The following is a 13,942-nucleotide window of genomic DNA, read 5'->3' as shown; positions in this document are numbered from 1 at the left end:
ATAACTTGACTTCTTTTTCTATTTCCTTAATCCATTTGTTGTTATAACCTCTTTTTTCAAATAACCTGTTCAAAATTCTTCCCTCTTTTGAAAAAATCTCATCATCTGATGTTAACCTACTCAGTCTTATATACTGTCCTTTGATGACCCCCTTCTTCATATGAACAGGGTGCAAGCTGTCATTGTGCAAATATTGATTTGCAAAGTACGGTTTTCTATAAATTTGGCTTAGGAATTTTTTGTTTTCCTCATCAATCTTCATATTTATATCTAAAAAGTTGATGGACTTTCCAAATTCACCAAATTTAAACTTCAAAAAAGAAGTAGTGTTGTTTAAATCTTCAACTAGTTCCACGAATTCTAGGTAATCTCCTGACCACAAAAAAATCAAGTCATCTATAAATCTATAATATAATCTGACTTTTGAATAGTTTGGATGCGTTTCTAAGTATTTTTGCTCCCAGTTTGCCATTACCATATTCGCAAACGCGGGAGCTACTCTAGCACCCATTGCTACTCCTGATGTTTGCTGATACATTTTTTTGTTAAATACAAAGAAATTGTTTTCTAGTACAATTTCCATCAGTGCACAACACGTGTTTATTTTTGTGTTTGCCAGTGTAGAATTTTTACTCAAATACTCTCTCATGTATTCAATCCCTACCTGCTGGTCTATAGAAGTGTAAAGGCTCCTCACATCTAATGTACCGAAATTCAAGTTGTTACTTTCAATCCGAAAATCCCTTAAAATTTCCAATAGATGCCAGGAATCCCTTAAATAATGTTTGGACTTCTGAACTATTGGATTTAAAGTTTTGTCTAACCAAATGGATATGTTTTCTGTTTTTGACATCTTAGCTGATATAATAGGTCTAAATGGAATCTTTTCTGTATTCTCCTGAATTTTTGGAATTCCAAATAGATTAGGCAATTTAGGTTCTTCAACCAACATGTATTCATAAGTTTTGAAATCTATTTCTCCTTGACTTAACATATCAAACAGAAAACTATTTATTGTGTTGTACTTTGTCTTTATTGTTTCCTTGCCTATATTCCTGTATGTATTTTCGTCTGTCAAAGACTCTTCCATATTTTGTGTATATTCATCACTATTCATAATCACTATTTTGCCACCTTTGTCGGCTTTCATTACTCTGATACTTCTATCATTACTCAGAGAATGTAACGCCTTTATTTCCAAGTCTGACAAGTTGTTATCACAAATGTTGTGTTTTATTTTTCTGAATTCTTTCTCACAACAATTTTGAAAAACCTGTAAGGTGTTAAGCAAAGGTGGATTATAAGTGCTTGGCCTTGTTATATTTGGTGTTCCCCCACTATTGATACTGACTATATCGTGCATGATGTAATTTAAATTTAATTTTCTTAAATATAGTCTGAAATCTATTAACAATTTCCCCATGTTGAATTTGTTCGAGGGAATAAATGAGAAGCCTTTTTTGAGAACACTTCTTGCTTCATCAGACAAAGATATTCTTGACACATTTAAAATGTCCACTTCATAGTTGTCTATTTCAAATAATTCTACCACCTTTTCTTGTTCTTTCCCTTCATCTTGTGCTTTTTCTGTGTGGCATTGTACCACCTTGTAGTTCTTTTGTGTAAATTGTTGTTTACTTGAAATGCATGCTGTCTGTACATGGTGAATAATGAAATGAAGACCAGAATCAATAGACATGATATGCAGAAATAGAAAATACAGTAGACTCCCTCTTATCCTGCCTCTCTAACCGGCCATCAAATTTCTGCCATAGCCCTACCAAAAGACAACAGAGAAGAACATCATTTCCATCTCCTCTGACCTAAATAATGACAGACATCTGAATTTTAGACTTCATATTCATTAGAAAAATGCACACCAACACAAAGCCTGTTATTCTAGCTGATTTATAACCTATAAATGCTATTTTGTATGCATTTTTTGATTAACCAACCATTCGTTTATCCAGCCTAAGGTCCGGTGCCAGCGAGACCGGATAAGAGGGAGTCTACTGTATAGTCAAGCAGCAAAATGAACTGAGTGACTGCCACTACCATTTGTGTAATCAGCATGCATCATTCTACAATAATGGACCTACCACCTTGAGAGACCTGCTTCAGCTCAAACAATGGACATTAATACTGAAGAAAAAGGACCAGATCCAGCATGGTTCAACAAAATAAGTATATCCAAAAGTTTAATGACTCCTACCTAAATAACTCTCCAGAATTAAGATCTTGCTCTGTGTCAGTAGGCCAGCAGGACAAGAGTCAGTATTATTTTTTTTTTTTTAAATTCATTGTTAATATTGGACAAGTGCAGTTGAAAATAAATGTGGTAGTTCCCCATCACTGCCCCCCCCCCCCCCACTGGACTCAGTAGTTTTAGGGCAATATTCTACAGACCCATTGCAATCACTGGTAATGTAATGACACAGTAAGTTCTCAAAGATTATTTCAACATAAAACAATGACATGTGACTAAATGAAATCACTTTCAGTTAATTTGAAAAATCCATGAAGAAAAGATAAACCAAGTTATTTTAACTCATTTCTCCATCACCTACGACAGATAGAGAAGTAAAATTTGAGCATCGGGGCAATGCCTGAACCCTGTCCAAAAGACAAACTGTACTGTAAGAAGTTATCAACCTTCTGACATCTCTAATCTTGACCTACTATAAAATTAGCTGCATATTCAATAGTAATGGGCAACAGATGTTTCAAAACAAATATTTAACCCACAGAACAGTATTTTAGCAGTGGATCATCACATTCTGCTAGATTTATATCAGTAGTGAGAACTAACCCATGTTGATATGGGACTATTGAGCACAACCAAATACCATATAACAATGCTTTCACCAGAGTGAACTACAAAGAACAAAGCAACTGTACTAGGAGTGAAATAGTTACCATTTTCTCCGCCACAAATATTGCACCATTCATAATTCCAAAACACTGAAGTGGGTTTTCTACTCCATCAGCTATCAGCTTCACCTGAATATTGCTCTGAAAAACAAAATATGCATTAAATACAATTCTAATTTTTCTACCAATGTACTGAACTAAGATTATCCGTGTGCTTTTCCCATCTGGATCAGTACTCTATGAAATGAGTAGACAACAACTAACAAACTGAAGTTAACCCAGTTCTGATTATTGGCTAGGCAACTAGATTTCAGTTACTAGCTCACAGTGACAAAGTACTGGCAGAGAGTATGGTTGATTGCTATGCTAGAGTGGATGGTTTATGTTCAACTAGAACTGTACTCTAGTATAGCAGAAGTCTCTTGAGCACTGAAATCAGGGGGATGGTTTAGAGATGGGGGCTAATGTGGCTACCCAAGCCAGTGACAACAGTTACTGTCCCACATGCGTGAAAGCGGATATGGGGGGGCTTTGGTAATCCTTATGGTTGATGCAGATGTGCACATCAACATTAAGGGGAGAGGTTTGGGTCATATGATTTATTTAAACTATAGGGATCCAAGCAAGATCCCAAACATCCCCGATGTGTGCTTCACTGATGTCACTTGACAAAGGCTCTTGTCCTGAAATATTTAAGAATGATCCTCACCATCTAGGAAAGAATAAGCTTGAATGCCACTAAGGCGGCATAATGGTCAGTGGACAGACAGAAGAAAAAAAAAAGTTATGTACTCACCATAACATTCCATGTTTGTTGTCCATGATCTCGCCTTTATTCTTGCTGGTTGGGTTCTGAACGGAGCATCGGTTCAGACTCTTGTCGCATACCAAAGCTCAAGAGCTTTCACTGGCTCGAGGCTACAACCTATCCCAATAATAGTGACTGTTACCCAGATCTCATTTGACAGAACTAATCACTAGACTATGCCAACCAATACAATAACTGTAACAGATGCGCTGCCCATAATTTGAAAGGCATGAAGGGAATCAAGCAATTTGCAGCCAATTTTAGCAATTTTCTCTCTATCCTCCAGGAAGGAGGAAAGATAAGTAGGATGCAGGAATGAAAACAAGACCATGGGCAACAAACATGGAATGTTATGGTGAGTACATAACTTTTATGTTATGTTGTCCTATCTCATCTTCATTCTTGTTGGTTGGGTCAGCGTCCCTAGCACCTTCTGTCTCGGGTGGCTCAAGAGAATACACTCTTCAGAACAGTGGAACCAAAGGATGCCCTGTTCTGGGAGGCCACATCTACATTGTAATGAGTGATAAAGCTATCAAGGTTAACCCATGTAGCTACAGCACAAATTGAATCCAAAGGGAGTCTGGCTTGAAAGGCAGCAGAAGTGGACATAGCTCTAGTTGAATGCCCTCTAATTTGCCCCGGCAACTGTTCATTCTGAGAATTATAGACATAAGTGATGGTTTCTGCAAGCCATTTTGATAGGGTGACTTTTGAAACTGAAGTTTTTTCTATTTTCTGAAAATGAAATAAACAGTTGGTCAAATTTTCTAAATTCCTTGGTCCTATAAGTAAAAGCATAACTGTCTATATTCATCAATTGGTGAAGCTTGTATTCTGCCTTGTTGCCATGATTAGGGAAAAATACGGGCAACTCAACAGACTGATTTAAATTGGCCTCAGAACAAACTTTTGGCAGAAAGGAAGGATTTGTTCGGACAGAAACTTTGTCTTTGTGGAAAATCAGATAGGAAGGATGGATAGACAGAGCTTGCAGTTCTGAAACTCTCCTAGCGGAAGTGATAGCTGTTAAGAATATGGTCTTCAAAGTTAAGAACTTTAGTGAACAAGAGGAGGCTGGCTCGAAAGGAGGAAGAGTTAAGGACGATAACACCAAATTGAGATCCCAAGGAAGTGGTGGTACTCTTATGAGAGGTCTTAAAAGGAATGTACCCCCCCCCCCCGAGAAAAGCTTTGCATAATCTATGGGACATTATATTGGATCCCATGTCTCCTACATGGTAGTTAGATATGGCGGCCAGTTGTACTCGTACTTTGGCTGCCTCTGCAACATGATTAAAAGTTTGTAAAAAATTCCAGGATTGCAGATACAAGGGCTGTAAAGGGGTCTATATGGTTTTTGTCAGCACAAGAAAACCTCTTCCATTTGCTTGCATAAAGTTTCCTAGTTGTATTCTTGTGCGACGAAACCAGAAGGTGTCATACAGCCGGGGATAATTCTGGAAGCCTGGCTAAGATGGGAAGTGGAGTGAACAAGCTGTCAAGCTTGAGGCTTTGAAGAAAGGGGTGGAGCGTTCCTGACTGATGAGTCAGAAGATCCGGCACTAGGGTCCAGGATCCAGGGCTCCTCCTGAAGATGGGGCCATAGAAAGGAGAACCATATCTGATGAGGCCAGCAAGGAGTAATGAGAATTAGTCTGCAACTCAATGATTTGGCTTTCTGGAGGACCTTGGGAATTAATGGAAATGGGGGAAAAGCATATAGAAGTCCCGGGGGCCAATCATGAGCAAGTGCATCCCTTGGTGATTCTCCCTGACGGGGAATTAGGGCAAAGAAGCTGCTGCATTTGGAGATGATGGGCGTGGCAGAGGTCACAGCGAGGCTGGCCCCACATGCGAAAAATTTGGTTCGCAATTTCCTGACTCAGGGACCACTCATGAGGCATAAGAATTGCCCTCCTTAATCTGCCTGCTGTTTCATTGATTTCCCCGGGATGTGCGTTGCAGTCAGAAACTTTTGAGAAGAAACTGCCCATTGCCATACTCTGAGCCTCGACAGAGGAGGGTAAGATCTGGTTCTGCCTTGTTTGTTGATGTACCACACCACGGTCATATTGCCTGTCTGTATTCCAATAGTACCTATTGGAAAAGAACTCTGGAATGCTTGTAACACCAGAAGCACCGCCCTCATCTCTAGGACACTGATGTGCAAGTGGTATTGGTGTTCCTGCCAAATCTCTTGGATGGTCTGTCCCAGATAATGCCCCCACCCCCACCCTATCTGGGAAGCGTCCGTGGGCACTGTAGCTACAGGTTGGGGGAGAACAAATGGTCTGTCTATCGTTACCTGAGTGGACTAAAGCCACCACTGTAGGTCCCTCTTGCAGGTGTTCGCAATGAGAATTTTTTGTGACATTGGCAACTCCTGCATAGACCACTGAGCGAAAAGTAGCACTGTAATATTCTCATGTGTAGACGCGCCAGTGGGACTAAAGCTATTGCAGCTGCCACTGAACTCAGAACCTTGAGGACAAATTTTGCTTGAACTTTTTTCTTCATGAGCAGTATTGACACCTGATGGTGTAGCGTTTCAAATCTTTCGTGAGGCAGTTCTGCAACCATGGCTTTTGCATTTAAGTCTGCCCCTATAAAGTTAATATGCTGTGATGACAAGGCAAATTTCTTTAAATTCATAGTAATGCCCAGCTCTGAGCAGAGATGAATGGTGGTGTCTCTTGGTTAGTACATGCTCGGTGTTGGCGGTCAGGAGCCAGTCGTCTAATTATGGAAACGCCCAGAATCCTTGATTCCTCAGGTGAGCCGTAGTTACTACCATGAATTTGGTAAACACTCTGGGAGCTGTAGTGAGACCAAAGGGCAGAGTTCTGAATTGGTAATGACTGGCTCCCAGCCGAAAGCGTAAATATCTTTTGGATTGCCTGTCTATCTTTATATGGTAGCATGCATCCTGAAGATCTATGGACCATGTTCAACTGTCTTGTCCCAGAAAAGTGAGTATAGACTGCAGTGTCACCATCCGGAACTTTATTTTCTTTACCGGCTTGTTCATTCTGCTGAGATCCAAAATTGATCTCCAGTCCCCTGTCTTTTTTGGAACTAAAAAGAACCTAGAGTAAATTCCGGATCCAATTTGGTCTGCTTTGACTTCTTGGATGACTTTTTCTAGCAACCTTTGAATTTCTAGGGTTGCTTGATCTCCTTCACCGGGTGGTATGTCAAGGATAAAAACTTTGATGGAAGGGAGAAAAGAATGTTGTATCCCCTGGATATGATGGACTGTACCAATTTGTCTTGAGTGATGTCTAGCCAGGCTTTTGGGTACAGTAATAATCCCCCCCCCCCGACTTTCTCCAGAGATGGACAGCCAGACCTCCTTTCAGGAGCGCTGGAAGTGTCTACCTGAGAATATCTCTCTGTCACCCTAATTCTGCGGATCCCCTCTGGCACAAAGGCGGTGTCTTCCATTATTTCTCCCTCAGCCTCTGGGGGAAAATTCACCATGAGTGTCCAGGCAAAGCTCCTTTGGATTTCCAGAACCACATTTTTCCACTCTTCTGACCTTTGGGAGAAGGTCTAGTAAGGAAAGGAGAAATGTACTCCCACGGCAGACAGTCTTGCTTGCTCCTGGTGAGAGTCTCCTTCACTTCTTGCCCGAAAAAGGATGAGCCGTCAAAAGGGGTGTCAATAAAGGAAGACAAGGGTTCAGCAAACTCACAATGACGCATCCAGGAAGGTCTCCTCACAGCTATTCCTGTGCCTACTGCCCTGCTTGCTCCATCGACCACAAAAGAAATGAAGCACACGGAGGAGTTTGTTATAGAGGTTAAGTTCACAAACTGAGAGCTTATCTTGTCAGGTGCCCCCCCCCCAGCTGTAGCACCTTGGAGGGTATCACCTAACTCCATGAGGAGATCCCTCTGAAGACTAGGGAAATGGGATAAGTAATTCAGCAACCTAAGGGTAAAGGCCACTGAAGAGAACATACGCTTCCAATATCTGTCCATTGTTCGAGACCCCTTATTCAGCGGATGGACAGATGCAGAAGTTTCAGCTAATTCCTTTCTTGGTGGCTGCCGCCACCACCACAGCATCTACTGGGACACCTTTGGGCAGAAATTGTCTGTCTTCTGGGGCTGTAATGAATTTGTTGGGCCTCCTCGGAACATGTTCCACGGAGTCTGGAGAATCCCATGCCTTTCAACTGACTACACCCAGGAGCTGGGTCAAATGGAGAGGCACCCAAGAGGTCGAAGGTTGAGAACCAAATGCCTCCAGGTATACAGACATCTTCAGAAAGGGAGAGGGTTTTCCAGCCACCTCTCTGTTTCAGGATCTCTAAAATGTCTGAAAAGGAGACATCCTCAGAGGGTAGCCATGGGGACCCTTCTGAGTCCTCTAAGTCGGTATCGATTGCGACAGACTCATGGACTGTGTATGTTTCCTCTTGCATGTTCTCTTCCAAGGGACCTCCTCAGGGGGATGTACCAGGGCATTGGTTTCCTAGGCTGGGGCTGGAGGGATGGTGTAGAGGTTGACACTAGCCCTTTGGGGGGGAAGAGTAGCTGGAGCAGAGGGTGCAGCAGTCTCAGAGGAAAGCACGCACCTCGAAGGCACCACGATCCTGGGCCAAGAGCCTCTGGCTCAGAGGAACCGGGAGATCTCCCCCGCGCCAAGGAGGACGACTCCGGGGCTGATGTGGCTGCACCGAAGCCCACCCTAGTGGGAGAGTTGGATCCGACAAGGGTCCAGTTAGACTCTTCCCCCTGGAACTGATGAGGGACTCTCAGCCCCCAGACCTCTCAATGGATGACATCGACTAGGTCGGAGCGGAGATTAGCACCAAAACCCTAGGAATGGATTTTGGGTCAGACAGTTCCACCACCAGGACTTTTAGGCACTCTGGCTCTAACCTCGACTGAGTCGGAGGAGGAACAGAAAGTAAAGCAGCTACTGAAGTCAGCTCCATGACTGTTTGGGCTGGGATGGTGAGAATTTTTGCCAAGGCCGATGTACGAAGCAACTTTCTAACCACTTGCTCTACATAATCATCCAAAAGGCTGCTGGATGACCAAGAGGAATGGGAGGACGACTTGTGGTTACCTGCCGATTGCAATAAAGGAGACTGCGGCACCGAACGAATAGGATCCAAAAAGGTGACAGGCTCCTTTTTCGACTACTAGACTGTTCCGAAACTGCAAGTGGAACCGATGTAGATTTTTCCTTTTCAGAACAGACAGGTTTTGTATCTGAAGAAGTCAATCGACAGTTTGGAAGCTGGAGCCGAAGAAGTTTTGGGTGACTTGTCTGAAGGCCCAAGTTCCTTCAACAGCCAAATCAAAAGGCCCCTTTAACAAACCCCAAAGTATTAGCTTGTTTTTCCATTCCTGCAGGACCCTTGAACTAAACCCATGGCAAATAGATCAGGAATCCTGCAGGTGGAAGGCACCTAAGCAATACACAAAACTAGTGTGTCCATCAGTGCTCAACATTTTTTGTGTGCAAAAATCACACTTTTAAAAACCGGACTGTTTAGACATTTTGTCACCATCAGCAAAAGTTCACAACCAGCAATGAAAGTCACAAAGTCAGTAAAAGTTTCACTACAGTGCAAGGAACCACCAGACTAGCAAGACTACAAAACTACTCTATAATGAGAAAAAAATTTTTTTTTTGAAGACTGATCAGAGGAAAAGTATGTTAGAGAAGAGTCTCTAACTTAAATGACATACTCCTCTAACCAGAGGAGACGCCTCTACTTTAAACGGCAAAAGGGGAGCCCTCCAACTAAAAACGGGCTAAGCTAAGGGCAAGAGGAGAAAAGGGAATCGACTAACTTAAACGGATTCCTAAAAAGGGGGGCAGCGCCAGATAAAGGCCTAAGAGAAAACGACGCCCCACACAAAGCCAAAAAATAGAGCGGAAAGGACCTTTACCAATATTACTTGTAGTCAATCAGCAAACAGCCGACAGCCAGGCTAATTTCCCTTTCCCTTCCACCTCCCCACTATCTCATTACCTATAGCTAGCTAGCTAGCGCTCTGCAATACGGAACCAGGCTTGCTCTCTCTATAATTTATATATATATATATATATATATATATATATATATATATATATATATATATATACACACACACACACACACACACACACACACACACACACACACACACACACACACACACACACACACACACACACACACACACACACACACACCTCTTATTAGCATTTATTTTAGGTTGCTTACTATGGCCATACTGCAAGACCTGAAACAAGGATGGAACTGAATCGCTAAAGAAGCCAGAGCATTTTTAGAGCGGTTTTCTTCAAGTTCTCCTGCAATGGTTCTGTCAAACTGTTGACAGAAACCATTCAGATGAACTTGGAGTGAACAGCAGGTCAACTTAATGGAGAGAAAGGCTCAGCTCCTAAAAGACCAAGGAGGAAAGATCAAGGCAGAAGTTTCAGTTCAGGATCTCAGAGACTATTATGAACAGATCACAACAGGTATGGAAATTTCAATACCTGTAAACCAAGGGGAGGAACAAATGGTGGATGCTGTTGAATATCTAGAGACATTTATAGAAACACTCAGTGATGAAGACAGAGCAACTAAAACAGAACAACACTCTTTCCAACCAAAGGTCTATGACATCACAGATGCCCCTAGTACTTTGCCTTTCCCATTATTAGCAACAGCTCCCAATGAGTCATGTAGCTCCCCATCATCTTTAGAACATAGCAGCAATATAACCACCATGGACAATGGACATAAAAATATGCAAGGCTCAGTTATCACTGCTCATATATCACAATGGGTAAAAGAAAAGATAAGGAGAGGTGACTTCATAGACATCTTTGATCTACTAGATGCAAATGGCACACAGAGGATAACTAACACCGAGATGAAAGGGTCCAGAGACCTTAAAGAAGCCCTGGTAGTTTTGAGTAGGTGACAACTTTAAGTATTGGGAACAATTGAGTAGTGGGTTTCATATACTACATGGCAGTTTACATTGAATATCCTACCATGACCACCCCATTACTAGGTTACTTCCTCACCATAAGCAAGATTCATGCACTTAAAAAGGGAATGTCATGTCATCACTATGACCAAAGATTCAGAAAAATAAAAGCAAAAGACAGCCAAATGCAAAAGGATATCAGACATGCTGACATCTGGCTCAGTGTCATGGGGGATAAACAAATTCAGCCAACAAGAAGCATATCCTTCGGCCAGAGTTAGGACATTTAACTCTGGTAACTGTGGATGGCCAGCATGCAGATTTCCACACATTTGTACAGTAGTGTCAATTATCCAAAGTAATTGGGACCTAGGGTAGTTTGGATAATCAAACATATAACTGAACTGGATAAAAACTAAAATCTTGTTTTTTTCTGCTTGCAGGAAATACACTTTTCAACCATTCCGCAATTCCAGTGGACAATAAGAATATTTTTCACACAGAAGCGGGCTACAAGTTCAAAAAACATGCATAAGCAAATATGTATGTTTACATATTCAGAGATTATGATTTTTCCTACCCAAAAACTTTGGAAGGCTGTATTCAGATAATAGACTCTACTGCAATATCTGTGGTGGAAGACACCCTGCTGCAAGACACTGGCATAAAGACCCCAAAGCTGCTCTGAATTAAAGTCAAATTCAGAGCAGGACCATAAGTCAATCCTCAAGTCAAAATCAGACAGAGGAAAAACACATTTTTGTGGTCTCAGAGCCCGCAATAAGTACCATTAGTAAATGATGGCTTAGATAAGAGAGTGTCACAAGTCCATTGCTCATCTCTAGAAGATACAGTAAACATCACATGGATTGCATAAGTAGACATACTATCCACATTTCGACCTTTATCCATCCAGCCAAAGAAATAGCACGTTAGCCGTGGAACTTAGGGGTATGTATACTACTATGACACAACCATGTTAGTGGGGTGCTTGGTGGCTTGCTCAGTGTAGGATTGCTTCAGCAAAAGTCTCCTTTGGTGTTGGAAAAAGTTGAATCCTTGCTTGAAGGGGTTCAGTACTTGAGGATTTTTTAATCACAGGAGATAGGAAAGCACAACTAAGGAAAGTCTTCAGACATTTATTGAGTTATGTAGTTCTTTAGCTGTTCCCTTAGCTGAGGATAAGGTGGAAGGACCAGTCAAGGTATTAACATTCCTTGGTGCTGAGACAGACACCACCTAAAGCTGTTTTTGCTTACCAAATGAAAAGATCAGTAAGGTTTCCATAGTCATTAATAGTTTTTTGGCTGCCAATTGAGGCATTACCAGGCAGGTCATGGAATTGTTAGGTCTCCTCAGTTTCACATGCCAGGGCATAGCATCTGGAAGAACCTTTATCAGATCTATAATGGACCTTTCACACAGAGCCCTCAAGAAACACCACAGGGTTTGGATCAATAGCACAGTCAAAGATGATCTCAGATTGTGGTCCTGTTTTCTACAATAGCACATCTTTTTGGCAGGATAACTGGGTTATCAAATGAAAAGCTAAAATTGCTCATGGATGCCCCTGGCAAATTTGACATGGATGTTTACTTCAATGGTCACCAGTTTTGAGAACCATGGCCAAAGAACTGGTCACAGTCAAGGTGGAAAGACCTCATACGTTTAGAAATTTTCCCCATATGGGTCTCAATTTACATTGAGCAAGAGCAGCTCATGAACAAGCGTTTAATATTCAGATCAGACAACAGTCTCAAAACTTTTTGGGGTTAATTAGTATTTTAGTGCTCGTTTCTTTAAAGATCAACTTCTCCTTAACAGCAATACAATTTAACAGACACAATAATAAATTAACTGATGCACCTTCTCTATTACAGGTTCTTCAATTCAGAAGAATGGCTCCGCAAATCAGGTCCACTTCTCACCCCGATTATTTATTTATTTTACACTTGTTAACCGGGAAATTCCAACTGGACTAGGTCCATTTTCAGTGGAGGCCTGGGGAGAAAAGCTCCAGCATATCAAGTTATTGTCAGAAGAAAAATTCAAACGAGTCACATCTGCCTCAGGTGATGAAAAACTTCCTTATTAGCAGATTACACAGCATGTTGGCCAAGATGATCTCCTCTGGTCAACTTGTTTACCGACATCAACTTTTATACTGCAAGCAAAACAACTTTTTGTTACATTTCTGACCGTTGACAGTTGGCTATGGAAAACACCTGTGGTAAACATGTTAATCACAAATCACCTCAAACCAACAGTTAAGTACAGAATGTTCAATAAGTACAGAATGTTCAGTTCAACAATGGTAGATCAAATTTTCCAGGACACACAGCCTGCTTCAGTAAATTAACTCTTACTCGGCCGTGCGTCCTTATCCCAGGCTTCACTAAGCTATAACCAAATCTCTTTATTCTGAAATGCAGAAAACAGTTATTATTCAGGTTCATAAGCAATGCTGCATTTTGTTCACAGATGAGGCCCATCTTTGATAGGCAAATCCCAACAAACAACATGTTTACTTTGCAAGAAGAGGAAAAAGACAAATAACGGTATGTTTTTAAAACTTTTTCTCTTAACAGTTATACAAATACAGTACATCCAGCATAACACACAAAATAGGTTACATCATGTATGCTCAGCATAGTAACATAACAAGAAATTAATAAAACACTCCAGGTAAAAGACAATGTCAGTTACAATACATCCAGCAGAATACACAAAACAGGTTTCATCATATATGCTGAGCATAGTAATAACAAGAAATTAATAAAACACTCCAGCTAAAAGTAGATATAGGACATAGGTAAAAAGACAATGTCAATTATACACTGGTAAGAGAAGAAAATATATTAATTAAGAGTCTACAGTTAAAAGTACCCTTTCAGATGACCAAGCCTACAGGGGATCAGAGATTCAGCATGTGATCAGAGAGGAGTTTGGGGAGTTAATAGTAGCATGGGTAGGGTTATGATATACAAGGACATAACCAGGTATTAAGAAGGTGTGATTTGAGGGAGTTTTTGAATATGGATATGGAGGGGGCAGTGGACACGGATAGGGGAAGAGAGTTCCAATTTCTGGCAACGGTGTGGGAGTAGAGACCTTTCCCTGCATTATTGTTAGCCTTGGTGATGGAGAGGAGAGATTTTTCACTGGATCTTAGGTACCAGTTTGCAGTATAGACAGCAAGTAGATTGGATAATGAGGTGTTTTTTTCAGGATATTTGAGAATATTGTAGACTGCCCCAGCTGGTGATAGTTAAGTAGCTGTGGTAGCTCAAGCCATTTCAGTTCTTTTAGTGCA

General features: G+C 41.3%; 1 protein-coding gene across 1 annotated transcript in view; it reads right to left on the bottom strand.

The window, feature by feature from the left end:
* Positions 1-13,942, bottom strand: part of ZWILCH (zwilch kinetochore protein) — a 1,326,642-nt gene that overhangs the window by 1,018,516 nt on the left and 294,184 nt on the right. The window contains exon 3 of the mRNA XM_044077868.1: positions 2,917-3,012. Within this exon, the coding sequence (XP_043933803.1) occupies positions 2,917-3,012 (96 nt within the window). The remainder of the gene's footprint in view (positions 1-2,916; positions 3,013-13,942) is intronic.

This window comes from Protopterus annectens, chromosome 7.part0 (assembly GCF_019279795.1).
Source record: "Protopterus annectens isolate FY-2018-M chromosome 7.part0, PAN1.0, whole genome shotgun sequence".
Classification (NCBI taxonomy): Eukaryota; Metazoa; Chordata; order Ceratodontiformes; family Protopteridae; genus Protopterus; species Protopterus annectens.
This window is presented reverse-complemented; position numbering and strand designations above follow the sequence as displayed.